The sequence below is a fragment of the Podarcis pityusensis genome, assembly GCF_964106645.2.
Source record: "Podarcis pityusensis genome assembly, chromosome: 1".
Classification (NCBI taxonomy): domain Eukaryota; kingdom Metazoa; phylum Chordata; class Lepidosauria; order Squamata; family Lacertidae; genus Podarcis; species Podarcis pityusensis.
Genome location: NC_138028.1, coordinates 21,802,872 through 21,829,318, shown reverse-complemented (window position 1 = coordinate 21,829,318; position 26,447 = coordinate 21,802,872). Strand labels below are relative to the sequence as shown.

The 26,447-nt window shown below is 43.4% G+C and overlaps 1 protein-coding gene across 7 annotated transcripts in view; it reads left to right on the top strand.

The window, feature by feature from the left end:
- The window catches only part of UNC79 (unc-79 homolog, NALCN channel complex subunit), a 134,635-nt gene that overhangs the window by 69,122 nt on the left and 39,066 nt on the right, over positions 1–26,447 (top strand). For 6 of the 7 annotated variants that reach the window (XM_081001368.1, XM_081001369.1, XM_081001366.1 and 3 more), the window contains 8 exons: positions 4,440–4,622; positions 5,714–5,876; positions 8,786–8,938; positions 11,932–13,161; positions 15,003–15,110; positions 18,751–18,867; positions 22,792–22,875; positions 24,729–24,831. In XM_081001368.1, the coding sequence (XP_080857494.1) occupies positions 4,440–4,622; positions 5,714–5,876; positions 8,786–8,938; positions 11,932–13,161; positions 15,003–15,110; positions 18,751–18,867; positions 22,792–22,875; positions 24,729–24,831 (2,141 nt within the window). The remainder of the gene's footprint in view (positions 1–4,439; positions 4,623–5,713; positions 5,877–8,785; positions 8,939–11,931; positions 13,162–15,002; positions 15,111–18,750; positions 18,868–22,791; positions 22,876–24,728; positions 24,832–26,447) is intronic. The other variant, XM_081001367.1, reaches the window with a different exon arrangement.

Here is a 26,447-nt window from a genome sequence, read left to right as displayed (position 1 = left end):
ACACAGAATCAGTCAGCCCCTTCCTCCTCTGATCAGGCAAGTAATAAAGGCTGTTGAAAAAAGATGGCACTGTTGAAAAAAGACTGGTGTTTTGGAGGCATGTTATAACCACATCAAATGAAACCTACTTCATATCTCAGCTCCCAAGCTACCAAGACAGTGCTCTGAACCTTGCCTGGAAAATATGTTAAGTCTGGAAGACTGTTCCACAGAAAACCATGGAAATTTTGGCACTGATTTTCCTATGCCCTGTTGCCAGTAACCTGTTTGCGATAACGCAACAACCAGTTTGCAAGTAAACCCCCTGTCTGGAAGCACCGTAGGTCTTATAAAGGATGATGGTGTTCATTTCACAAAGCAGAATTTGCAAGAGAGAGAAAAAAATGTGGTTGGAGACAGGGTGGAGTTCAATGTAATGCTCAGAAGATGGTTCCATCAGGGCAGGAGTTTCTGCCTGCCAGATGGAACAACCTCCCTTCTCCTCCTCTTGCACAAAGTTCTGGAGCAGATCTGGGGGAGCAGGGAGATGGGGGGGGAGCCCCATTGCACTTGAGTGTTCTTGCACTGGTTTCCACTAGCAGAATGAATCCTGCCTTCTATCAGCCTCTTGAATCGTCAGTTCAACTTTTCAATTCCTTCTTCAGAGAAACCTGGTTTCTGAAAGATGTTATTTCATTCATTTGGATATTGCTGCTGTTTTCAAAGGGGACAGAGATGCCTTATAAACCTGAATATCATTTGGATGCTGGTCCACCAGAGGGTGGTGTTGGACAGGTTTTTGTGAAAGAGACTGTAGCTGTGACCTGCCTGGATATCTCTTGTCAAGGCTGGGCAGTATTAAGTCCTAGCAGGGATGGAACGTTAACCATTAAGCAAAGGAACATCACCAAGCAAGTGGGCTAGAGCAGGGGTCAGCAACCTAAGGCCCATGGGCCAGTAGCAGCCCACGAGACTTGTCTAACTGGCCCATGGCAACTCCTGCCGCTGCCCCCACTCTTACTGGTGTGGCGTGGGGACCGACTTCCAGGTTGATGGCACATTTGCACATGGGTGCTCCTCTGACCCTGATGTGCACCGGAAATAGCATGTGCGCATGCGTGCAGGATGGAGAAGCACCCATGTGCATGCACATATGCTATTTCCAGCGCACTTCCGGATCAGAGGAGCACCGATAATAGCGTGTGCACACGCTCATGGGTGCTCCTCTGACCCGTAAGAGCGCGCATGCGCACACACTCCAGCCCATCCTCCAGCAGACGGAGCGGCGACCTGCCCATCCTTCGATAAGGTTGCTGACCTCTGGACTAGAGCATAATATGGGCAAAAGTGTCCCAATATAGATAACACACCCATGCTGCTCCCTACGTTGGTTTTCTATTAAATGCCTTATGGTTGAGATGGCGATTGCTGTTAGTAAGAGGGCCTAAGAAGAGTCCTGATGTCAGCACCCCATGTCCCACACAATGGCCAGTCAGGTGCCTGTGGTGAATCCACAAGCAGGACGTGAAGGCAACATCCCTCTCCCACTGCTGTCCCCCAGAACCGAGTATTCAGAGGCAAGCTGCTGTTAATCCCAGAGGTAGCTGAAAGCCATCATAAGAAGAGCCTGCTGGACCAGGCCAATGGACCACCACCTAGTTCAGCATCCTGTTCTCATCATGGGTACCCTGATGCCTGTGGGAAATCCTCAAGCATGGGTGCAACAACACTCTGCTTACCTGCGATACCCAGAAACTGATATTCAAAGGCAGAACGCCTCTGGAAGCAGAGGAAGAACATAGCTAGCTTGGCTGGTAGTCACTGTCGACATGCAGAGGGGCCAGAAGGCCAGCTGGCAAGCCCAGCTCGGACGTGTCCTTCCATCGGCCCGTGCTCCGACGTAAATCAGCGACCCGAACTTCAAAAGCCAGGGCACGCAATTAGCAGAGTGTACTGCACACCCAGAAGTAGGCGTGAGGTGTAAGTCATGCTACAGCTACAGATTTCATAAATCAGAACAAAGGAACATGTCATCTCTCATGTCGTCTCGGAGAGAACAGCAAAAGCAAAAGCTATACACAAACGGAAGTTCCCAGCAAGCTGTGCTGGAATGTAAACAGACATGTGACTTGCAACAATCTCATGCCTGTTCCTTAAGGTGGAATGGAATTCTCAACAGTCTCCTCCACAAACTTGCCTAAACCTCTTTTAAAGCCATCCAAGCTGGTGGCCATCACTGCCTCCTATGGGAGCGAGTTCCATAGTTTAACGATGCATTGCATGAAGAAATCATTTCTTTTATCTGTCCTGATTCTTCTAGCATTCGGCTTCATTGCATGTGCATGAGTTCTGGTGTCATGAGAGAAAGGAGAAAATTTTTTTTTTGTGTATTCCCCTTTCACCATGTTCCTCCTTAGAGCTCTTGTTTCATTCTTCCTTCCACTTGCTTCTTTTCTCTCCCATGTGACTCCAGAGTGTATATGGAGCAAGAACTTTCCCTGTACTTTAATTCTGTAAAAGTGCCACGTGTGTATTGATGGTCTTTTACAGTTAACGGCTGCACTTGGAATAGCTCTCCTACCAGGCACATGCACCATGTGTGCGTTTGGGGACCCATCACTACACATTTGCAGGCACATAGATTCAGTCCGTGAAAGGACACTTGCCAATCATAGCGAGCGCTGATTCATATTTTGTCCGGGCGAGCTAAGCAACGAGCTTTGAGGGGGGAAATTGCCTGCAGCAAACGATGAAGTGACAAGCATCAAAGTGACAGTGTCACGGAAGATGACTCCCCATACTGACACCATGCAAGAGGCTAAGAAAAACGGCAGCTTGTCTCTCTGGACATTTTCCAGGTGATCATGAGAACGCAGCTTTGAATTTCCATTAACACTCAGCCCCGCCAATTAAAACTGGCTCCTCCTGATCAATGAACACACAACCCATTGTCAGGAGCTCGGCCTACACTCAAGTAGGACCCTGGCAGAGACATATGCCTGACTGGCATGTTCCCTCCCTCCTGGTCGATCGTTCAGGAGCTTCAAAAGCTTTCTTCAGCCCAAACATCACAGCGACTGATGCCAACTGATACTGGCACACTTAGGGCAGAGTTTGCACAGTTCGCATGACAGACCCAGCAACTCAGCATTTTGGCTAATCTACTTTATTTGCATATAAACATACACGGAGCACTGCAACATGGCTCCCTCTCTCTCTAGCATCAGACAGCAAAGAGAAAAAGAACAAAGGACAATAGTCTCACTTCACAGAACACAGTAACACAAACATCCTGCTTCCGTCACTTCCCACTCTGTGGAGTCAAAACATATACCATCATGTGATAGACAACAATCCCATGACTGCAGTCATGGAGGAGGAATTCCAACATCCATTCCTAATTAGAATTGCTTTCCATGGGTCTGTCTTTCTGGTTAGTGTGCACAGGGTTGCCGAAAGCTGGGAAGAATGGGGCAAATCAAATATTGTTGGACTATAAGTCCCATCATCCATTGCCATTGACTATGTTACCTGGGGCTCATGGGAGATGGAGTCTAACGGCATCTGATGGGCCACAGAATTCCCATACCTAGCCTAAAGCTTTTGTTGGCTGCTCTACTATGGGGTGGGCAGGGAACCTTTTTTCAGTCTGTGGCAGATGGAGCCAGAGGCAAAATTGGGCAGGGTGGTGACTGCAAGTCTTCCTTTATGCAGGAGGCTGCTTTCTATACACACTCACAAGCAAGAGTCATGAGCAGAGTTCAAGTACCCATTCTAGCTAAGTCAAAACACTCAAGGAGGGTGTGAAGCAAGGCTGGTGAGGGGTGTGACCTAGGGCAGGGGCATAGCATGGGTTAGGGGGTTGCCGGGGTGGTTGTCCTGGGTGCCAGCCCTGCAGCACTTTGCAAGGCTGGGATCTGATCAGTACCCAGCCTCGCAAAGCAGCTTGGGGAGGGTGGCATGAGAAAGATGCCTTGGATCCCAGGTTTGCTCTCGAGGGGCTGAGATCAAAGGGCACAAGGCGTCCTTCTCATGCCAAGCCACTTCGCAAGGCTGGTATCTGATCAGCCATTTTGCGAGGCTGGGCTTGTTCCGGCCTCTCAAAGCAGCTCGGAGCTGGTGTTGCGTCGGCTGTGCTGACACATGGTGGGCTTCATTCACCTTCTGTGCCCCACTCCCTGCTAGCATGTGTGCCCCAGGCACCATAAATACATGCTCCGCCACTGGCGTGGGGAGAAGGGGCGTGTCCTGGGAAGAGGCCAAGGGTGAGGAAGAGAGGCCTGGATAGGGTTGCATTTGGACCCTGGTTCTGAGGCCTGCTGATCTACCAATTTAAAGCTTGCAGTCATTTTCTTGAATCATTGCCAGTGTTTTTCTTCTTCTTCCTGATGCCTTTGTTGCTATTATTTTCTAAAAAACGTAATTTTAGTAAACGCTCTAAATTGTGTGTTCATTTCTAGGTGATGGACTATAATATTAACCTGGGGAAACACCTCCTCCCTTTAGTGGCTCAGGTGTTGAAGTACTGCTCATGCCCTCAGCTCAGGCATTACTTCCAGCAGCCGCCCCGCTGCTCCCTCTGGTCCCTGAAGCCCCACATTCGGCAGATGTGGCTGAAGGCGCTGCTTGTCATCCTGTATAAGGTAAATGCTTCTGTGTTGCTCGCCTGAGTCTTTCCTACAGCAACCGGCATGGATCCTGGGTAAGTATAGTGGTAAAAGACAAAGGCGCAATCGAGAGCATGGCTGATACCTGTCCTGTGTGGTTTATTTAGTTTGGAACTGTTTTCCATGGGGCTCTCAAATGATGAAAGAAGCATCACTAGCGAACAGCTTCCTAAATGTTTTGAGGCAGTGTAGAAAGATTTAAAATAAGAAGTAAGTAAACATCAACGCCCCTTGGAAGCTGCAGGGGAAGGAGAGGAAGGAAAAGCCCCCTTGCATGAATGGACACTTGCTTCTGCTATGTTGGATCTTATCAATTAAACGTCACAAGAACCATAAGAATATTTCCACTCATGGAAATATTGCTGCTCTGCAGGCTGTGGAGTGAGAGTGTAGAAGCCTGTGGATGAAAACGGTGTACAAAATAATAGCAATACATTACTAGCTTGGTGGTGTTACAAAAATCACTGGCAGTCAAGGGGACCTGTAAACCAGATTAGAGGTGAGCAGTATACTTGATAAAAGAACTAAAGCGAACTAGACTTTGGGTGAGTCACCTCATTTAATAAGGGCAATTTTATATTGCCAAATAAAGCTAATTTAATTGCTTGTATTTAAATATTTTTACAAGATAACTAATGTTTTGGGAAGAGGATCATTTTCAGCTGCTAGCCACGATAGATTCCCCCTCTGTAAGTTGGTTTTGATAAAGCTATGAAGTGAGATATATTCTGCAGATCTCATCAACAGCTCTGAAATGCATTCTTACATTCAGCTTCACAAGGAAATTTGTATTTCTAGTCTGTTCAGTGGCTGGTTTTTGGCTACAATATGAGAGTATTCCACACATGATTTTGTGTGCTGTTGTTATAATATATTGCACTGGCCTTTCTGTTAACTAATCACATACCTCCTTTAATGTTTATAGGTTCCCGTTGACTTTATCTATCATTTTCGTCCTTCTTCTGTTTCAAAACCTTCTCCTTTGCACTTGCATAATGTGTTGTTTAGGTCAGCGGTGTTTTCAATACAAAAAACCAACCTTTTCCATTTTTCTTGTTGTTGGACAGTATCCTTACAGAGATTGTGACATCAGCAAAATCATGTTGCATCTCATTCATATAACTGTCAACACTCTAAATGCACAGTACCACAGCTGCAAGCCTCATGCCTCAGCAGGCCCTATGTACAGCGACAACAGCAACATAAGCCGCTACAGTGAGAAGGAAAAAGGTATTCTATAATATTAAAATGTGAATGTGGAGCTGAGGAAGCTCTGGGTGGCATGGATTAAGGAAAAATGTTTTCTGGCATGCTTAGCCTAGATTGAGAGGCCAGCTGTCCATGGACTGAGTTGGTTCAGCTGAAGGAGGATTTCCTGGCCCTCAAATGTCCTACCAAATTTTAACCATGTGGCTCATGGTTTCAGTTGTAAGGAAACAACACACCCTTTTTTCCAGCTGGAACTCAGTTCCAGCACCTCTCAGGTAGGTGCCATTGCCATTTGTAAGAGAACAAGAGAGGTGTTCCTGGTGTATTCCGGCACCTTTCCCTAGAAAAATAGCACTGCTCTTATTTAATACAAATTCCCTGCTGTCCTTCAGGTGTCATACAATAAAAGCAAAAGAAAGCCCCTTTCTCACATTCAGCTGAACAGGGTAGGGGAGTGACTACCTGTGTCCATTATAATGTCTATGGAGAGCTCCCTTGTGTGAAAATCTTACTCTTAAAGTAAAGGGCTCACAATCATGTGAAGAGAGCCTTCTGTAACTGTGTTTTTCTAATTTCTTGTACACAAGGCTTTCAAGTCCACATAGGAAAGGAATTAGATCATTGGTTTTTTAAAAAAATAAAAGACAAGGGTTGCCTAAGCTTAATGTTGCTTCCTTGGTTCACAAGCTCTTTTTCTCTTTCTTGCTAGCAACTTTTAACCAAAAGTATAAAAACAGCATTTAAAGAGAAAGCACTAATGCATAACATTTCTGAACAACATGAGATAGAGAACCAATGATATTTCTATGATTCTTTACCCTCTTTCAGAAGCGCTTATGGATATGCATAAAGGGAAATGAGATGTTCGTTATAAAGTCCGTAAGGAACTCCTGCATATATAAAGAATATTTGTGGGGTTTTCAATCTAATTTACAGGAGGAATGCTTAAGGAGGATTAGAATTTCAAGCAAGATAAATGACATATGTAACATTTCAAAGGATGAAACTGAATTAAGCTACGGTTTATGACTTAGATGGGTTTCAACTAAGTTTTCCTATGAGTAGACCCATTGAAATCAAGAAACCTAACTTAGGCTGGATTCCTGAGGCAATTTGTTCTATTTTTATTACTTTTCTCTAACTGTTAAGTTCCACATTGAGCTTTCACACAATGTAAAAGCCACTTCTGGAACTATAGTGAAACACAATGCAAACTGAGTGCTCATTTCTGTGTTGTTTGCTTCCAGAAAAAAAAATCTGTTTGCAAGCAATATGGAATTGAGTGCTAACTTGTGCTGTATTCCACTATAGCTCTACCATATTCTGCTATAGTTCTGGAAGTGGCTTTTACATTGTGTGAAAGTTCAAATATAATGTGGAAATTAACAGTTTGGGATATATCGTGAAAATGGAATAAACTGCCATCTGAATTAATGAACATGCCTTTAGGCATGTTCATTAATTTTAGTGGATTTACTCCGAGTAAAACTTGGCCGAATGCCACTCTTTATTTTACAAGCTGCAATGTGACATTTAATGCAGCAATTAATTTACATTATTTCCTGAAGAGATTTGGAAAGTCGAAACTTCTTTTTAAAAAAAAAAAGGGGGGGGGAGAACATGAATTAAACTCGATACCTCAAGCAGATCTGTTGTCACTTTTAATAAAATCTACAGGAGACTTGCCTCAGAGGCTCTCCTAGGAGGACAAAGTGGAAAAAGAGTAAAAATAGACGATGGCCTGTAGCAGTACCTTTTCTTACATGGTCTGCATGCTTGCTTCACAATTCTTGTCTTGATGGAAGGAAAAATAAAAGAACATCTGTCACTAACTGACTTCACACATTCAGGACACGCCATGGCCCTTTTCTAGGCTAGGTGTTATGCTATCTGGATTTAATGGAACCTTGGTCAACAGGTTTTTTAAAAAACAATGACAACATGATTTTGGAGTGAGGAATGTGTTGTTCTCCAGATGTTGTTAGTTCTCATCATTCCCAGTCAGCATGGACAATGGTCAGGGAAGATGGGAGTAAGATCACCAACATCTGGAGGGCCATAAGTTATTCTTTTCTGCTGTAGACCTTTAGTAGTTTGGAGGGGGGTGGGGGAAGCTAGCTGCAACAGATAGTGGCATCTGAACTGAGTGAAACACCCACCAGTTCTTCTGTTCTAGCTTCAGAGGGCAGTGGTGCTTGGTTGCATCTTTCCCACCTGAGTTTGCTGGGACAGGGGTTAGATGAAGCTCCTTTTTACTGTGTTAGAAAACCCATCCATTTAGTCCAGTGCTGTCTACTTTGCCTGGCAGCTGCTTGGGTCACTCTGCACTGTACCATGGCTAGAAACTGTGACACTGTCCAGAATGCAAGTAGCTACCCAGCTTGCTTGGACAGTGGTACAAAAACTGAAATATTTGTTAGTTTCAGCTATTGGTATCCAAGAAGGCCTTTATATCAAAGGGAAGCGATAGTCCTCTTAGTACCAGGACTAGGACCTTGAAATGGAACTTCAGAGTTTTTCTCAAACTTCCACCAAAGGATAGGCCAGTTCCTATAAAGGAAACCAAAACTTGTTGTTACGAGATGTTATACAACAGAGAGCTGGCACTTCTGACTATGCTAACTCCAACAGCTTTCTTAATGACCACTAGGGATCTCTCCTTCCCAAACTGCTCTAGGAAGAAGATGGCCCTTCCATCACATATTAATTCTCAACTCACCGTAGTGTTGGCATACTTGCTGCGTGCTCAGTGAAATACTGTTGTGATAGAACTTACGTTGTCTGCCATTATTTGACCTTTATTTTTAAAACAATAAAACTGAAATAGAAGATCAGTGCATGCTTTTCCTGAGAAGTTTGATCGTCAAACTGTTTCACTTGTGATATGTTGCCTTTTGCTGCGGAATTAATGCTTATATTTCTCTCTCCAGCGGAGGAAGACAGCGTCTTTGATGAGTCTGACATTCATGATACACCCACTGGAAATGGCAATAAAGAATCTCAAACTTTCTTTGCGAGGCTGAAAAGAATTGGGGGCAGCAAAATTGTGAAATACCAGCCAGTCGAGATGAATGCTCAGAGAAGTATGTCATAAAAAAAGAGACTCACTAATTTTATTTTATTTTTTTCAAAAATTTTAATTAAATTTTCCAAATTTATAACAAACATAAACAAAAAACATAAAAAACCAAGCAAACAAACAAACAAACAAACATATAGCCTAACTGTAAAAATTCCACTTTTGTTATCATTGTTGGGTGACTTCCTCGAATCCCCCTGGCTGAGTTTCCATATAAATCATTGTAGCAGTTTTCCAAAACCAGTTTCACATAAAATTTACTTGATCCATTAACCTCTTTCTTTCTTATCATTTTAACTTTTATCCATAGTATTCTACAACATCACATATTTAAATCCTAGGCCAATCTGATACTCGCAAGTAATTCTATTTAATTTATCTTAACATAGTTAACTAAATAATCTTTGAATTTCTTCCATTCCTCTTGATACTCCTCCTCCTTCTGGTCGCGGACTCTTCTGGCCATGTCGGCTAGCGCCGAAAAATCCATCATCTTCATCTGCCATTCCTCCACTGTTGGTACTTCTTGCGATTTCCAATTTTTGGCCAGCAAAATTCTAGCTGCAGTTGTGGCATACAAAAACAATCTGACATCTTTCTTGGGCAATTCCAAACCTATTATTCCAAGTAGAAAGGCTTCTGGTTTCTTAATAAATGTATATTTCAACATTTTTTTCCAATTCATTATAAATCATTTCCCAGAAGTCTTTCACCTTGGGACACGTCCACCACATATGGTAAAAGGTACCTTCTTTTTCTTTACATTTCCAACAAAGGTTATCACTCTTGTTGTAGATCTTTGCTAGTTTTACAGGGGTTAAGTATCATCTATACATCATTATCAGAGAGTGACTAATTTTAAATGTAACCGAACATCTTTTATGCTATACGTTTTTCTTTTTTATACCTTTTAAAAATGGTGTTAACCAAACTGACATGTGTACCAGACACCGCATCGTATGCAACATGATGAGCACAAAGAAGGATTGTGGAGCTCTGGAAATAGATCACGAGGACTCCAAGGAAGCATGGGGAAATGTGTGCCATCAAATCATAGAGTGGTCTTGTAGTTTGATGCAGGAAAGCCAGAGATTGATATAGGAAATCCCCAACAGGCAGCTCTCCAATCTCTGCTTGAAGATCTCCGATGATAATGAGCTAGTCTGGGGAATTGGCTCTATTGTTAAAACTGCGCCTCCACTGTTAAACTTTAGCAACTCATTAGATCTTGTCCAGCCCTTCTGGGCAACAAAGATCCAGTCTTTGGCCAGAGGTGAGAAAGCAGGATAGTATTGGCTCTGGAAACACAGTTGAGGAATGGCAGGAAGTGGTGGGTATTTTTTTTTAACTAGGAGAAGAGAGCATTAGAAGAACCTGGCTGCTGGAACAGGTCAAAGTCCCATCTAGTCCAGCATCCCGTTTTCACAGTGGCCAATCAGTGAAACCAGTGCTTATGGGGAGCTTGAAAGCAGGACCTCAGTGCATCAGCATTCTCTCCCCTTGTGATTCCAACAATTCAGAGACATACTGCTTGCAACAGTGGAGGTAGAACATAGCCATCATGGCTAGTGGAACACATTGCCTAACAAGGTGTTGGGCTGTCCTTTGCTGGTGGTATTTAAGCTGCTGCTGCGGCTTATAATTGTACCCTGCTCATCGGACTGGGTTCCCCAGCCACTCTGGGTGGCTTCTAGCATATACAAAAACATAATAAAACATTAAACATTAAGAACGTCCCTATATAGGGCTGCCTTCAGATGTTTTCTAAAGGTTGCATAGTTACTTATCTCCTTGACATTGGATGGGAGGACGTTCCACTGGACGGGTGCCACTACCAAGAAGGCCCTCTGCCTGGTTCCCTGTAACATCACTTCTCAAGGTGAGGGAAATCCCTCAGAGCTGGATGTTCATCTGTTAGGGATGCTGTAGTTGCAGATGCTGCACTTAAGCAGGGGGTTAACTAGATGACATTAAAGGTGCCGTAACAGTCTTTCAAGTGTGTGAGAGTGCTGTCCTGTCCTTGTCAGTTTTTCCCCGTCTGGATGTGCCATACAATGCTCAGCGGGATGCTATTGACCTTGCATTTACACCTGACACTATTAGCTCTTGGGGTGTGCAACTAGTGGATTGAGGAGAAAGGAAGGCAAGGCACCACTGACTCTCCAGATGTAGGTGGACCACATATCCCATCATCCCTGATCATTGGCCATGCTGGCTGGGGATGATGAGAGTTGGAGTCCAACAACATCTGAAGGGTAATTCTAATTTATTCAGCCCTATGCATTTCCGTTTCAGTGCTTCATCAAACAAAGTGCTCAAGAAGCTACTTAGCCTGCCTGGTCATTTTGCAACAGAACATGTGGTTTTACAGTGCTCCTGGTGAAGACTGTAATTGAAACCTGTTGGCTGAATAAATCATAAATATATTGCACCTTAAAAGTTCCCTCTTGTTCTAACAGCTGGATTGGAGCCAGATTCAGTCAAAAGCTCACTATTGATTTTATTTCTTTCAGTACCGAGTTTTTCTCAATGTTCTGTTTGTTAACTGATTTTTAAAATATCTTCCCATGTTTAAGATTATAGAAAACCTCATGTTGGGCCAGTCTTGAGCCAGCACTGTGTTATCACAGAGTCATAGAATTGTAGAGTTGGGAGGGACCCCATGGGCCATCTAGTCCAACCCACTGCATCTAGTCCAACCCACTGCTAAAGCTTCCATGACAGATGGGCATCCAACCTCTGCTTAAAAACCTCCAAGGAAGGAGAGTCCACAACCTCTCAAGGGAGACTGTTCCACTGTCAAACAGCTCTTAGTGCCAGAAAGTTTTTGTTGTGTCTTGTGTGGAACTAATTCTGCATGCCTCTAAATTAATTTTGAAATCAACGCTAGGATTTGCATCAAAAATGCGATAGTGCCTAATGATGGAATGCAAGGGGGGGATGGTGGAAATGCCAGTGACTTGCATGGTAATAGCTCTTTCCCCCTGTTTCAACCAGGTGAAATAGAACTTGCTGAATATAGAGAAACAGGAGTATTGCAAGACAACATTCTGCGCTGTGTGAGAGAAGAAAGCATTCAGAAGAAGAAACTGCGCTCACTAAAACAAAAATCGCTTGACATAGGAAATGCAGACTCCCTCTTGTTTACATTGGATGAACACCGCCGGAAGTCGTGCATAGACCACTGTGACTTAGAGAAGCCTCCCGCCACTTCCACAGCACTGAGGCAGAACGAGTACGGGCGGCCGCGGCAAAATTCCTCCACCAAGACGGAAGATGGAGATGGAGGGGAGAAGGAGAACCCGCCTGCCATCCCAGAAAGAACCCTAGCAAGGCGGAGGCCTATCATACCAGAAGTCAGGTTGAACTGCATGGAGCCATATGAAGTGAAAGTGGATTTCCCAGCCAAATGCTCTCCTCCAAAGGAGGACTTGGACCTTATAGACCTCTCCTCTGATTCAACTTCAGGACCTGAAAAGCAGTCGGTGGTCTCCAATTCAGACAGTGACTCATTGGTCTTTGAACCGCTCCCTCCTCTCAGGATAGTGGAAAGCGACGAGGAAGATGCTGACCTCCCAAGCCAGCGGAATGACAGCATCTCCGGCAAGATGGCTCCCTCATCTCCATCAAGTCCCACCGGCCTCTCTGTGGTCAGCCTCAGCACGACCCCTCTTGTGCAGTTCAGCATTGAAGATTGCTCCAAAGATGTGCTCCCTTCTGCATCAAGCCATATCGTGTCATTCGCAGAAGAGGAAGCCACCTCCGTTCCTCTGGAAGGTCAGAAAGATGTTGATCAGCTGGCTAAGCCAGAAGAAGTCCACGAGGCACCCCCCGGCAGCCCCCTCACGCTGAAGCAGAAACGAGATATGCTGCAGAAGTCCTTTGCTCTTCCAGAGATGTCCATCGACGATAACTTTGATTTATGCATAGAGGAGATTAAGCCGATTGGGCCCTGTCCCAGTTCAAGTGGGAAAAGCGTCTTCATCAAGGCTCCTGAGGACTCTGAGGTCCAAACGGAAAGCGATAAGCCGGACGCCGGTGCAGAATCTGATACGGAGCAAAGCACAGAACAGAAGCAGGAGGAGGAAGCCGAAGAGTCGGAATTTAAGATCCAGATTGTTCCAAGGCAGAGGAAGCAGAGGAAGATTGCAGTGAGCGCCATTCAGAGAGAGTACCTTGACATTTCCTTCAACATCTTAGACAAGCTGGGGGAGCAAAAAGAGTCAGGTAAGCAGAAGCTGTGGGTCAGCACACCTGAAAAATAAATGTCCTCTTCCTGCTACTGTGCTAGAGGAAAGAGAGAATTTCTTACCGTGCTCTTCCCAGTGGTAATGGGGTGAATTCGCAATTGGGGGAATTTGAAGTAAGAGCTCCCCCACTATGAAAGGCCTCATCTTGGTTTGAGCCAGGCTCAGACCCCCTGAAATCTGAGTATAGCTCACAATGGGCTTTGTCCATTTCCCTCACCTCTTTCCTAAGGATTCCCCCTTAATTTGAGAAGGAGAAGGTGATAACTGGCAGGAGAGGTGGAGGCACATGACACACACGGACATGTGCACATGCACACACAGAAATAAAACTTTCAGCACCATGTCCTAGTTTCCCTAGGTTCTGTCACCATTGAGAATCAAGCCAGCACCACTCTGAGTAGCGTTGCCTGTTTCTCTGCAGAGCCACACCCTCAGTTACACTAGCAGGAGGGTCCCTATAGCATGTCGGAATCTGTGTTTGACCAAGCTGATAAAGCTCATCTTCCTCCGGCCGAGTTCTTCAGAATCGCCTCCGATGTGATTAACGACCTGAGCCTTTGATGAGGCCTCAGGCACATTCCATTCCAGCAGAGAATCAAAACAGCACGCGGAAGTGATGAGATTTATGGCTACAATGCAAAGAGTTTTATTGCTAAGCTACGCAGACAGAAAAGACATCCTCTCTCTGTGAAAGGCAGAGAGCAACTGAAACAAACAAAGGAACAGGAAACCAGTAATGTCACATCCGTCTCCCATGATACTTCCAACAGCCTGGACTGTCTCTGGAATGTAAACAGAGTCTTGTGACTCTAAGCAGCTTCACAGTGGCACAAACAGAAACTAAAATAGCACAGCATCCCCAAGGTGGGCGATACCGCCCCCGGGGGGCGCTGGGACAATCCATGGTGGGGGGTGGTAGTAGCCTTGGGTGCAATTGGGGTGGTGGCATTGAATAAAAATAAGGGTGTGGTGGAAGCATAAAGGAATCAGAGAAGAGAAGGAAAAAATGAAGAAAAAATATTTGTACATGTTTCATCTGTTGTGTAATGACACTTACCACCAGGCGGTAGGCCAAATAAGTTTGGGAACCTCTGCTCAACCACAATGGGCCTTTCCCCTTTCTTGTCCCCCCCCCCATGTGCCTCCATGCACTCCAAGTTGGGAGAACTTCCAGGACAGCATGTGCAGGGAGAGGCGATAGTTCTGTCTGGCGAGCAGAAAAGAGGGTGAGAATTCCAGAGCTGGGGTGCCACTTTAGAGAAGACCACGTTCTGTTTTCCGACCAATTAGATCTCTGTTAAAGGTGCTACTACCGCAATGGCCTCCCCACTGTATTTCAGCTCATGGGCATACTGTAATATTGGGAGAGGCATCTTGAAACAGGGTTTTGTATATTTCTGAGTTCCCCAAAGAGGCGCAATTTGCACCCTTCTATTACGCCCCTTTTAGGATCTCTGCCAATGAAGGGTGGGAGGTAGGTCCTTGTGCAGAAGCTTCCGTGAGTCAGGTGCATTTACCGTCCTCCTAAAAGTGAATGCCAAGTGCTCACATAAAGTAAAAGCTGAACACTTCAGGATGTTTTCCTTATGCACAGATCTCATTTCAAAGTCATTTGTAATAAGCGGGAGCGTTTCTTCTGTCAAAGTGTCTTGTTTATTCCAAAGCATCACTTGTAGAGCCAAGTGGTGTATTGGGGTGAAGGGGGGGGGGAATTAGACTGCGAAAGGGCGGTTGATGAACAAGCGTTCCCTGGGGTTTTCGGTTTTTTTGGAAGGCCAAAAAGAGAATCTGAGCTTCAAGCACTGTTTCTCTTTGCAGATGCTTCAGCTAAAGTCCTTTCAACCCTTGAAATGCCAAGGGAATCATCATCTGCGCCGACACTTGAAGCAGGTGTACCAGAGATGAGTAGCCATTCTTCCATGTCAAGTAAGTTTTCCCCTGGCTTTGAGGAGAGGAACTCTGTTACGGCACTTGAGGGCTTCTTAGGACGGTTTTGCCATCTGGCGCATCACCTTCCTCCACTAATTTACATTTGACTGGTCCTTTATATGCCTTGTGCGCAGGCCGATTAATTGACTCCATGAGAATGGGAGTGGCGTTGGCAGTCTTAAGAGCAAGGCATACTAGGAGGAAATGGATAAATCAGTTTCTTTCAGCTCCCTGTTTTTCCAGTCATAAGTTCCCCATATTTCTACATTGGTTAGCTTTTTCTTTTATGAAGTCCTCATGAAAATTCATCGACATACACATATATATTTTTGCAAGCATTTCCACCTAATGCATTGTGTGTGCTGTTTATGGCATGGTGTGTGGCAATTAGCAGATCTTCAGGAATTACCAAACTCCTATACAAGCTATCTGGCAAGCATGGATGGGCCATTCCATATCAAGTAATTCAACTTTTTTTATTTTTTTGTCATCCAATTTTCTTAATATTTTGTACACTTGTTGAATGATCAAAGCTAAGTTTAATTCTAAAATTTTGATTTTTTATCTCATCCCATTTGTGAGTTATGAGGGTTTGAATTTTTTTAAAAAATGACAATTTTTTAAATTGTCTTTGGCCTTACACAAAAACATTAAAAGCTCAGTGTTTGGTGTAAAGTATAAATAATGGAAAAATAAATGTTTTCAGACCCATTTCATGTGCAAGGTTTTTTCTCCATAATTTTGTTTGTTATTTGTTTTATTGTAATGTTCATGAAATGAAGTACTAACAAGAATTCTTTCAAAATATTTATTCTGTCATGCAATAGCAAGCTATCACTTCAAACACCTTTTTAAAAAAGCCTGACTAGCTTTTCAGATACAACTTTTTAAAGAAATGCTTGAAGTAACTGATATTATAGTTTGAAGTCTTGTTTATTCTGTTACATTTTACTCCAAGAAGACCCATTTATCCTAAATAGAACCCAATAAGGCATTTAAAGGAAGTCCATCGTGTGGCATATCATACTAAAGCCCATGAAGTTCTGAAGAGATTGCTGTTTTTAGTTTTGACATATCTCAATTGTGGGCTGAGCTTTTAAGGTTTTAGTGTAGTCTGGTAAGGCCAAAATTTTCAATTTTTAAAAATTTCAAACCCTCATAACTCACAAACAGGATGGGATAAAAAATTAACATTTTAGATTTAAACTTAGTTTTGATCATTCAACAAGTGTACAAAATATTAAGAAAATTGGATCACATGCGGTAAACAGGTTGGATCACTTGATATGGAATGACCCGAATACTCAACTGATTGTCGGGCATTACAAATGCCCCATGCATCTTTCTTTGCAAGCGCTGACGATTAGCTGTGCAGGGGAAGATTGGTCACCTAACATCATTGTGACATCAAGAGATTGACAGCTGGGCACACCTGTCAAATGCAGCCCTCAGGGGTGGGGTGGGAGAGATAAGGATCTGGTGGGATCCAGTTTCCCTCTCTTGTCATAAATGAGGCAATTTTGATCTGGTTTATTGGTTTACTTTTTTATGTTTTAAAGTAGGCTTGTAAATTTTTCTTGATTTTGCTGCTTTATCTTTTGTAAACCACTTTGAGGTTCTTTACAGCTAATAAATTTTATGAAATAAATAAATAACTGTTCCAAGTTTTCTGGGCCATGAATGGCTACTTTAAAATGGCTGCCAGATTGATTTTATAAAGCCATTGATAGCGTGGACATGCATAAAATATTATGTGAGAAAACTCATATAGTCAGAAACATGGATATTGTGCTGTATTGGCCCAGCTGCACCTCAAATATTAGAGAATCCTTTCATGCGCCCCCCCCCCCCATTATAAAAATAACCACTCCAGTATTAATAGTCAAAGCTGTCCTTGAGACATCAGATAAGTAACTCCCAGAAACAGAAATCAGTGTTCTGATAATGAATAATATGCCTGAGAGAAGCTTTAATTTCCATTATAAAAGCAAAGGAGCAATTTCAAAACAGCCAATTTCCTATGTTTTCAACTCTCATCTGCGCCCCAAGCAATAATGTCTGCTCTGAAATTTTAATTGCTGTTCTTTCATTGGGAAATTCAGTGTTTGATAAACTGATAAGGCTTTCATTTCAATCCATTGCACTGGAGATGATGGAAGTTATGTTGTTCCCAATTGGATGTGAAAGACTTCTTTCTGCAGGATGCTTCTCTTTTAAAAGCACAGAATCCTATTATATCAAATCCTGTTATATCAAATGGAACCAGAATTTGCATCAATTCCAGCAGGTTAGACAGGATGTTGTTTGGGGTATTGAAAGAAGCGAAATGTGCACAAGTGCATCTGAGGGCAACACTCTGCACTGAAATACTTTTGAAATGGGTTCAGTCGGACATTCACCAGCAGGTGACATGGACCGGTACTAATGCTTGCTTTGGATCCAAAAACCAAATCCTTCCAAACAAAACCACACAGTCTTTTCAAATTTTATTTTCCTTAGGGCTTTGCATTGGCTCCTGGTAAATCCTAGATTCCAAACCCAATCAGGCTTATTTGGTTTGACCTGGGATTCATCAAGGCTGAAGCTACACAACTATAAAAAATGCTCCGGGGAGAAAAACACATTTTAAAGCTCACGATGAGAAATTTCATAGAGTTCCTAATTCATCTCTACAGTGCCATACAACATTATAACACATTTATAACATTTTATTTTCACTAATGTAGCTGAGTCCCCAGAGTGAGTTGAGGCAGCCATGGGCCAGATTTCGGAACATGTTCACAGTTTCTTACGTTCTTCTGTTTTTTAAAAAATGTTTTTTTAATATGTTCTACTGGATCAGACCAAAAACCTATCTAGCTTTCTGTTTTCACATCACAGCAGCCAACCTGATTCCTATGGGGAGATCAGAAGGAGAGCATGAGTGCGGTAGCACTCTTCTACCCAAGATCCTCAGAAACTGTTATTCAGAGACATACTGATTCCAGTATTGGAGGGAAAACATAGCCATCATGGCTGGTAGCCATTGGCGGCCATTTATAGCCTTCTCTTTGCTGAATTTGTCTATAAGCCAAACTCCTCCCTTTCCACATGGAACACTGAATGGTGAGGACACACACACACACACACACACACACACACATCTCACTGGATCCGGCGATCAGTTTCTTCAAATATTCCCAAAGGACTGTCTTGCAAAAGATGGAGTAGACTTGTTTTCTTTAAAAATAAAATAAAACCCAATTTTTCATTTTACAATGTTTCTACAACAAAAAATAAATCTAAACAAACGTCATCATTTTCTTCGACTTCCCTCCCCTCTTCTCCATAGTTTTTTATTCTATGTCTCAATCTTACTGCATAACCAGTTCCAAAATCATATTTAAACATGTATTTCATCTCAGTGAACTCATTTGGAATGTATTTTATCCTAAAATAGGTATTCTTCTATTTTATTTTTTAGCCAAGGACTGTATTTTAGAAAACAGAGGAGTGCAAAAAGTCGAAGGATGATTACTTTCTGAACTATGTGTTAGTAGGGGAGGTTTATAATATGTTCACTTTATAATATGTTCACTTTATAATATGTGCCCAGTGGAAATCTCCATCCTGAAACTCTTCCATTTCTGACTTGCAGCCCAGTTCCGACAAATGAAGAGGGGTTCTCTGGGAGCTCTCACTATGAACCAGCTAATGAAGAGGCAGCTGGAACACCAGTCTAGTGCCCCTCATAATATCAGCACATGGGACACTGGTAAGTATTTCCACCCTCCATCCCTGTGTCCCTCTGTGCCTCTCTTTTCCCTTTCCTTTCTCTTCCATCGTTCTGGTCCCATAGGCTAATCAATGGCTGCGTCTGCTTGCTGTGTTGAATTGCTGCTGTTGTAGAATCTTCCACTGCATAGCTCAGTTGGCTAGAGCACGGTGCTGATAACAGCAAGGCTGCAGGTTCGATCCCCATATGGGACAGCTGAATATTCCTGCATTGCAGGGCATTGGACTAGGTGATCCTCTTGCAACTCTACAATTCTATGATTCTTTGGAAAGAAGCCTGGCTTAAAACCAAGTCAACGGAAAGACTACGATCTTGTTGATAGGGAAGCCACTGTTTTTCTTCTGTGAAATCTTCAAACACCACAGATCGAACACCAGTTTGATCTAAACTGAGGATGTGCATGGCTGGATCGATGGATACTGAAGAACCTGCTTTTGCTTTTATATATCTCTGCTTCTATATTAGGCAGGGGCAGCCCTACCATTAGGCAGAATGAGGCAACCACAGATGCTGGGGCACAGCAGCCTGCAAGTCTTCCACCTCAACTTCCTAGCTATTCTTCTTTGTTTTCAAATGTCCTGTCCTTGGCTCCCTAACCTGGCCTGCTACTGCAGGTGTGGTCAAGAATGCTATCTTGACACCAGTGTTGAATTAAGATTAATCTGACAGTTCAGTCAGTTTCTATACGTGGAGTGGGGAGGAGATGTGATCCTATTCTTTAAACCACTCTTGGGCTTGCCGATCAGAAGGTTGGCAGTTTGAATCCATAAGACGATGTGAGCTATGATTGCTCTGTCCCAGCTCCTGCCAACCTAGCAGTTCGAAAGCACACCAGTACAAGTAGATAAATAGGTACCGTTGCAGCGGGAAGGTAAGCGGCATTTCCGTGCGCTCTGGTTTCTGTCACGGTGTTCTGTTGCGCCAGAAGCGGTTTAGTCATGCTGGCCACATGACCTGGAAACCTGTCTGTGGACAAACGCCAGCTCCTTCAGCCTGAAGCTGAGATGAGCACCACACCCCATAGTCACCTTTGACTGGACTTAACCATCCAGGGGTCCTTTACCTTACCTACTTCCAACAGCGAAATTCCTTGGACCAGTCCTCATTTCAGACCTCTCTCTTGAAGACCACTGGTGCAACTAGGCATGGTGTATGAGATCCTACTAATTAGAACAAATAGGACCATGTGTGTGTGTGTGGTCACTCTTATACCACTTTAACACTTGTGGAGAATCCTGGGAACCGTTGTTTGTTAAGAATGCTGATGTTAAAGACCTAAAATTCCCGGCATCCTTGACAAGCTGCAGTTCTCAGGATTCTCTGCGACTGTTAAAGCAGGATAAGTGTGTGCTAAGTATATGGTGTGGGTGTGTCTTCTGTGTGGATGTGAAAGACACAGAGATTTGGATCAGCCCACAATGCTTGGGGTGGCGAGTTAACCCTTTCCCCACTGCATAACTTTCCTGATAAAAATAATCCCCCAAAGCTACTATTTCCTTGACCAGGAAAACAACACCACTTTGTCCCTCTCCCATTTTGTTGGGTTGGTAGTTTGCCTTTAGAAGTGTGTGGGGTCATTTTCATGCAGCTCTTCCCCCCATGTCTAGTTTGGTCCTTGGAAATGAAAAGGCAAGGACTCAGAGAAGTATTCCTCAAGGATTTTACTTGTGTGCACTAGCAAAAGTTATTTCCTTGGGGAAAGAAACACTCGCCTCTTCTTCCCCTGGTTGAGCTTCATCATTGGTTTCATAGTAGCTCAGTTTATTCCCACACAGGAGGCAGCTATGCCACTTACAACCAGCGGGTGGTCAAAGTAGAACATGATACCCTGAAGGAGGGATGGTGGAACCTGTGGCCCTCCAGCCATTGCTGGACTACAACTCCCATCATCCTCAGCCACTGACCATGCTAGCTGGGGCTGATGGGAGTTGGAGTCCAACAGCATCTGAAGAGCAGGAAGTTCCTCACCCTGGATCGGGTCAGGCTGGACCGCTAGTTCATACAAATTGTGGTTGTTTTTATAATCAAGACTTCTGTCCTCCTACTTCCCTTATCGTTGTTGAAAAACAAAATGAAGACATTCGGTTTTCAGTGTGTGTGTGTCTATTAACATATCTTTGCTAACCACACTAAACATTTATTAAGCCTTTGGCTCTCTTTCCCACCCCTACATAATTCTGTAGAATCCTCCAGGATGTCCCACTCGGCTGATGATTTTACAGAATGATAGATCCTGGCAAATTACAGGGACCAGATGCTTCACTGCAGTTATCTTCCAAAATTATGCATTTGGGGAACTTCTGCAATGAAGCGGGAAATGCCAGGAGAATTCCCAAGATGGAAAGCAAGGGAAATGTTTCTGTCACAAGATTAGTTGATGCACATGGATCAGAAACGGCCGTTTCATTCAGAATCGGTTTAGTGTTCTGTTCCTTCTTGGACACGTGTAGTTCTGAGATCAGCATTGTTTTGGATAACTCACCCTGGGATTGGACTAAAGATCCCTGTTCATGAACAGTCCCAGATTTACCAGATTAATTTTTCTGCTGTCTTGTTTGCTATATTATACAGTCCCATTTTTGCTGTTAGGCCCCGTAGTGTGCCAATGATGTCACTGAACCTTCACTGCACTGTCCATCCTTCCCCCATCCCTCCTGCCATCCCTGAAGAGTTAGCATTTCTTGCAATATGGGAGCTGTACTTGAGGAGTGCATGGGGACAGTGGCATGGGCCAAGCTGTGCCTTACAGGCTTCAGGAGCCCTAACACAGCCTCACAAGATTGGCAGTGGTGAGAGTGCAGTATTCCAAACCCAGATGAACCTTCTGGAAAATGTGGGAAATCCCCTCCCCCCAATTCTGCGGTGGGCTTGATCCTGCCAGACTCCCAAATCTGCTAGTGACAACTCTGCTCATTTCACCTAGAAAAGAAGAACGCTGGTTTTCTTTACTTCTTGGCTACCACATGTCTTCTGCTCTGCTTTACCTCTGATTTTAACATAGATAATTTCTAAACTTGTTTCAGAATTGGTGCAGTTTGCCGCAGTTTGCCATTCTTTTCCATTTTCTTTCCGCCCCTCAAATGTCTTTAGTTAGGGGGGAAAGCTTCCATTTTGTGGAGGTGACTTTTGGGTTCGCCTTTCTCACACTTCATTTCAAACTGTCCATCCTCGGATTCTTTTTCTGCAATGCAAATTCGCCATGTAAACCTAAAGCATCCTGTGCCATTGTGGTGAGCCTCTTTGATCTTGTTTTGCTGTGGGCTTGACATTGCCTTCTACTACAGCTCTTAACGCATTCCATTTCTTTCTGTATATAGTTCCCAATTTCATATATAATCTAAATCCTCTGACCACTTCAGCTCTTCTAGAGTTTGGTAGGAATGACGTGGTGCCCAAATCTAAAGATCTGAGGAATGTTAGACCCTCCCCCCCAAAAAAACCCCAGTAGGTCTTTGTGCTTGACTCCAGCTGTTGCTATTTCAGCACATTCTCTGACTTCTTTAAAATATATATTTAAGTTAGGAAGTGGGCTCAGCATCTAGGGAGGGGATACCGCTCAGTGGGGGAGACATACTTCACACACAGAAGGTTCCAGACTCAATTCCTGGTACCTCCACTTAAAAGATGTGAAAGACTTCTGTCTGAGATACAGCGAATGCAATCTCAGGTTCAGTCTCAAGGCAGGGCTGGGGAAGGCTGCCAATTCACAACACTGAGCTAAATGGACAAATGGTCTGACCTGGTCTGCCTTCTTCTCTTTCCAATAGGAGTTGTCTTTTTTCTAGTTGCCTTGCATTAGCTGTTTGTCGCTAGCTGTTGTGCTCGTGTGTGGTGTCTTTGTGGTGCTGGTGGCAGACTCTCAACGGAGACTAGAGGGGACTGAAGTTCTCTGTTTATCCACAGAACAGATACAGCATGGGAAGAGGCCGTGCAATGTCTCAGTTTGCCTAAACCCTGACCTGGAGGGACCACCACTAAGAATAAGAGGTTAGTTCAGTGTCCATTCAGCCTTGGTTTCACCTCCGCAGCTTCACAACCAAGGTGCTTAGTTAGAGCTGAATGTGATGGTGGTTCTGGCAGTCTCTGAGCTGACCTCATCGACCATTTTGCACAGAGCCTTGCATTACAAGACTAGATATCTCCCCAGCCCAGGTTTGAAGCGGGCAACTTGGAGCTCTCACAATGTTCTTCTTTCAGCGCAATCGGTTTTTTCTTGTTTATGATCGCTAGCAAAGTTTGGCAACTGTTTCTTTGCAAAAGAGCAGCAAGCTGACTCTGAAATTGCTTTGTCTCTCAGGCGTCTCGCTAATCTAACCCCTGTAATGAATTCTGAGCTATCCTTATTTCATGTTATAGCACAATACGATAGGGGATAGGGAAATTGCGCGTTCTTATTACGATGTTCTGGTTAAAGTAGGTGACCTCCCCTCACCCCCTGCTGATATGCAGACCTACAGCTTCATGTTATCTGCTGGCTTCTAACTGCACACACCAGTCTCCAGCTGCCTCAGAATTTTGTGCTAGGGAAGCCATTCAATCCCTTAAGTCACAAAGAAAGAGTTAGGCCAGGCACATGTAATCAGTACAGCTTTCATTCTGTGTTATCATTGTTGAAGAGTTCTGAAGACCAAGAGTCCATCAAGTTTAGCTCAAAAGGACCATTGAAGATATCCATTCTTGGACTTGATGGAGGAAGTCTTTTCAGAGAAGAAATATTTGTACCAAGCTTAACACAATGACTGTTTGAGGTTGGCTTCCTAGTCCATTTTAGCACGGCAGGATCTAACTCTGATTCCAAATGATGTTGCAGTAACTTATGTACCATAGGAAAGAGTTTATGTAATGGCGGCTGCAGAAATCACATCTGTATAACTACCATGGATTACCAGGCTTCTTTGGACATGTTAACCCCCCCACAAAAAAATCATTAATTGCCCAGTAGTTCACTACCTGTCTGTGCTTTCCAGATAGTCTTAGCTCTGTGACCCACTCTCCTTAACCTCTGACTCCGCCCCCCCAGGTTTACACGGCTTCCCCATGTTTCTATGTGAAAAAGGCGCTGTAGTGACCCTCTTTCAATTGTACTCTTTCTAAGTCCCAAATCACCCAGCATATATAGATGATGAGTTTACTCTCATATCAGCCTGTTTTGCCTCTGACAGATGCTAGCCATGCAATGCTAAGATTCCATTTCGCCTCCACTGTCTAAGTGAAACTGTTTGCCAGGTCTTGATGAATGGACACTTTCAGTCCCCAACCTTCCTTAAAGGTGAGAAGTATTTCATCTAACATCACATAAAGAACCAACCCATTGAAAGAATCTCTGGCTGGCCAGCTCTGTTCTGCAGTGCGCCTCTTTCCTCTAAAGAAGGGACCGGAACAGGATTGTGAATGCAAAACTGGGACATCCTCTTGGTTTCTTCTTTTGGTGTCTTTGACTTTGATAGAGAATATCATAGAAGAACAAGAGGCCAAGTATGATTGAAGGGGTTCTCCAAACACACTGCTATCTGTGATTCTAGCGCGGCTCTTCATTGGGGACAATCCTTCAGATTTCTCTGGAGAAATATCCTCTAGCAGATCTTTGATTACTTTAGAAACATCTCATCACTTTTGATAAAATTTACATCAGCAGAAGGTATTGTCAATAAGATCCATTGGTCAAAAGAGAAATCTACTTTCACGTACAAAACAGTTACTTTTGTTTTTTAATCCCATTAATATTCAAGGATCCTTCCTTCCTTCCTTCCTTCCTTCCTTCCTTCCTTCCTTCCTTCCTTCTTTCCTTCCTCTTTCTCTCTTTCTCTCTTTCTCTCTTTCTCTCCCCCTTCTCTCTCTAGGTGCCACAAAATCTAGCTTGCTGTCAGCACCCAGTATAGTCAGTATGTTTGTACCAGCACCCGAAGATTTTATTGATGACCAACCGACCATGATGACTGACAAGTAAGCATCTTCATTTTTTCATTCTAATTGCACACACAAATGATGACAAACACACAAATGATGGAACAGTCAAAACATCTACAAAGCTATTCCAGTGCAGGTTCAGACTGGGAAAGGTCTCTTTTAAAAAGGCTTGTTAAAAGAAGAAAGTATTCAGTAAGCGCTGAAGAGGCAACAGAGATGACGCCCATCTAATACTCAAGGGGAGGAAATTCCTTAGAGTAGTTTTGTGACACTAAGGGCCTGATTCCTACATTGGGTGAAATGGACCTCCTGATATCCTCATAAGACCTTCAGCTGCAGAGTGCAGTGGTCTGACTGGTTATGTAAGGGGAGAGATGATCTTTCAGGTATGCTGGTCCCATCCTGTATCGGGCTTTATACACTGAAAGCAGCTTTGGACTTAGCCCAGAGGTTAACAGGTAGCCACTTATGTATTTAGTGGTTTGTCATTTAAGACCAACAGTAGACATAGAGCTGATTTATAAACAGCAGCAGCAGCAGCAGCAGCAGAGCACTTTGTAACCCAAGCAAAACTGGAAGTATCTTTAGAAGACTTTCTTAAACTTTTCAAGTAAAGAAAGTTGGAAGGCCAAAACAGAAGACACTTGTAACAAGTGTTAGACTAGATGAGAACTGGGGATTTTTATTTTTATTTTTACAAAAAAGCTCCCTCAAGGCAAGAAAAACCTCCCTTTCCCCCGATAGGAGTATGATGTTTCTCATTTCTATGATTTGGGGGGGGGGTGATGGGGCAAAGGGAGGGGAAAATAACAAGGAAAAACTGCAATGCAATTTTCAACAGAAGTCCCATTTTTAAAGGGACATTATGGGGAAATAACAGGTTTATTTATTGAGTTCTTTGGATATTTATTCAATGTATATCTTTCCTCCCCTCCCCCCCAAAAAAGGAGCCCTGGGTGCCAAACGCATCAATCAAAATCACAATTAAATTAAGTTAAAAATATTCTAAAAACCATGAAAAACATTGTTTCAGCCCGAGATCTCAGAGTTGCCAGGAACAGTGCCTTTCAGTCATATTATTATTATTATTATTATTATTATTATTATTATTATTATTCCATTCCACCCTTCATCTGAGGATCACAGGGTAGTTGACAATATAAAATGCCTGGGTAAACAGGAATGTTTTGAAATTCATACTTTTATGAAAAGTATGCTTTTATGTTTTTTTTTTATTCTGTATTTGTTATGTTGTGAACCCCCCTGAGCTCTACAGATGAAGAGCAGCATACAGATTTATATAATAATAATAATAATAATAATAAGTCAATAATGAGGGGGACAGATGCACCTGGCCAGGGAAAGCATTCTACAATGGGGAGCTGCCACTGAAAAGGCCCTGTCATGGAAGCAGTGGCAACTGGGCAGATGCTAGGATGATGAATTGCACACGGCCAAAAAAGAGGACTGGGGAACAGGTTGGCATAAAATTCACAATGTTTAAATGCATGCACATTTAGACATAATTACTGTAGTGTAAATAGAATTGTAGTACATCTCGCAATAGTGAAAAAGACGGACCTGTTCAGTGTGCTAACCCAGCGCTAAGCCTTGATGGGCACCTTCAATACAGCTGTTCTTCCTCCTTCTTT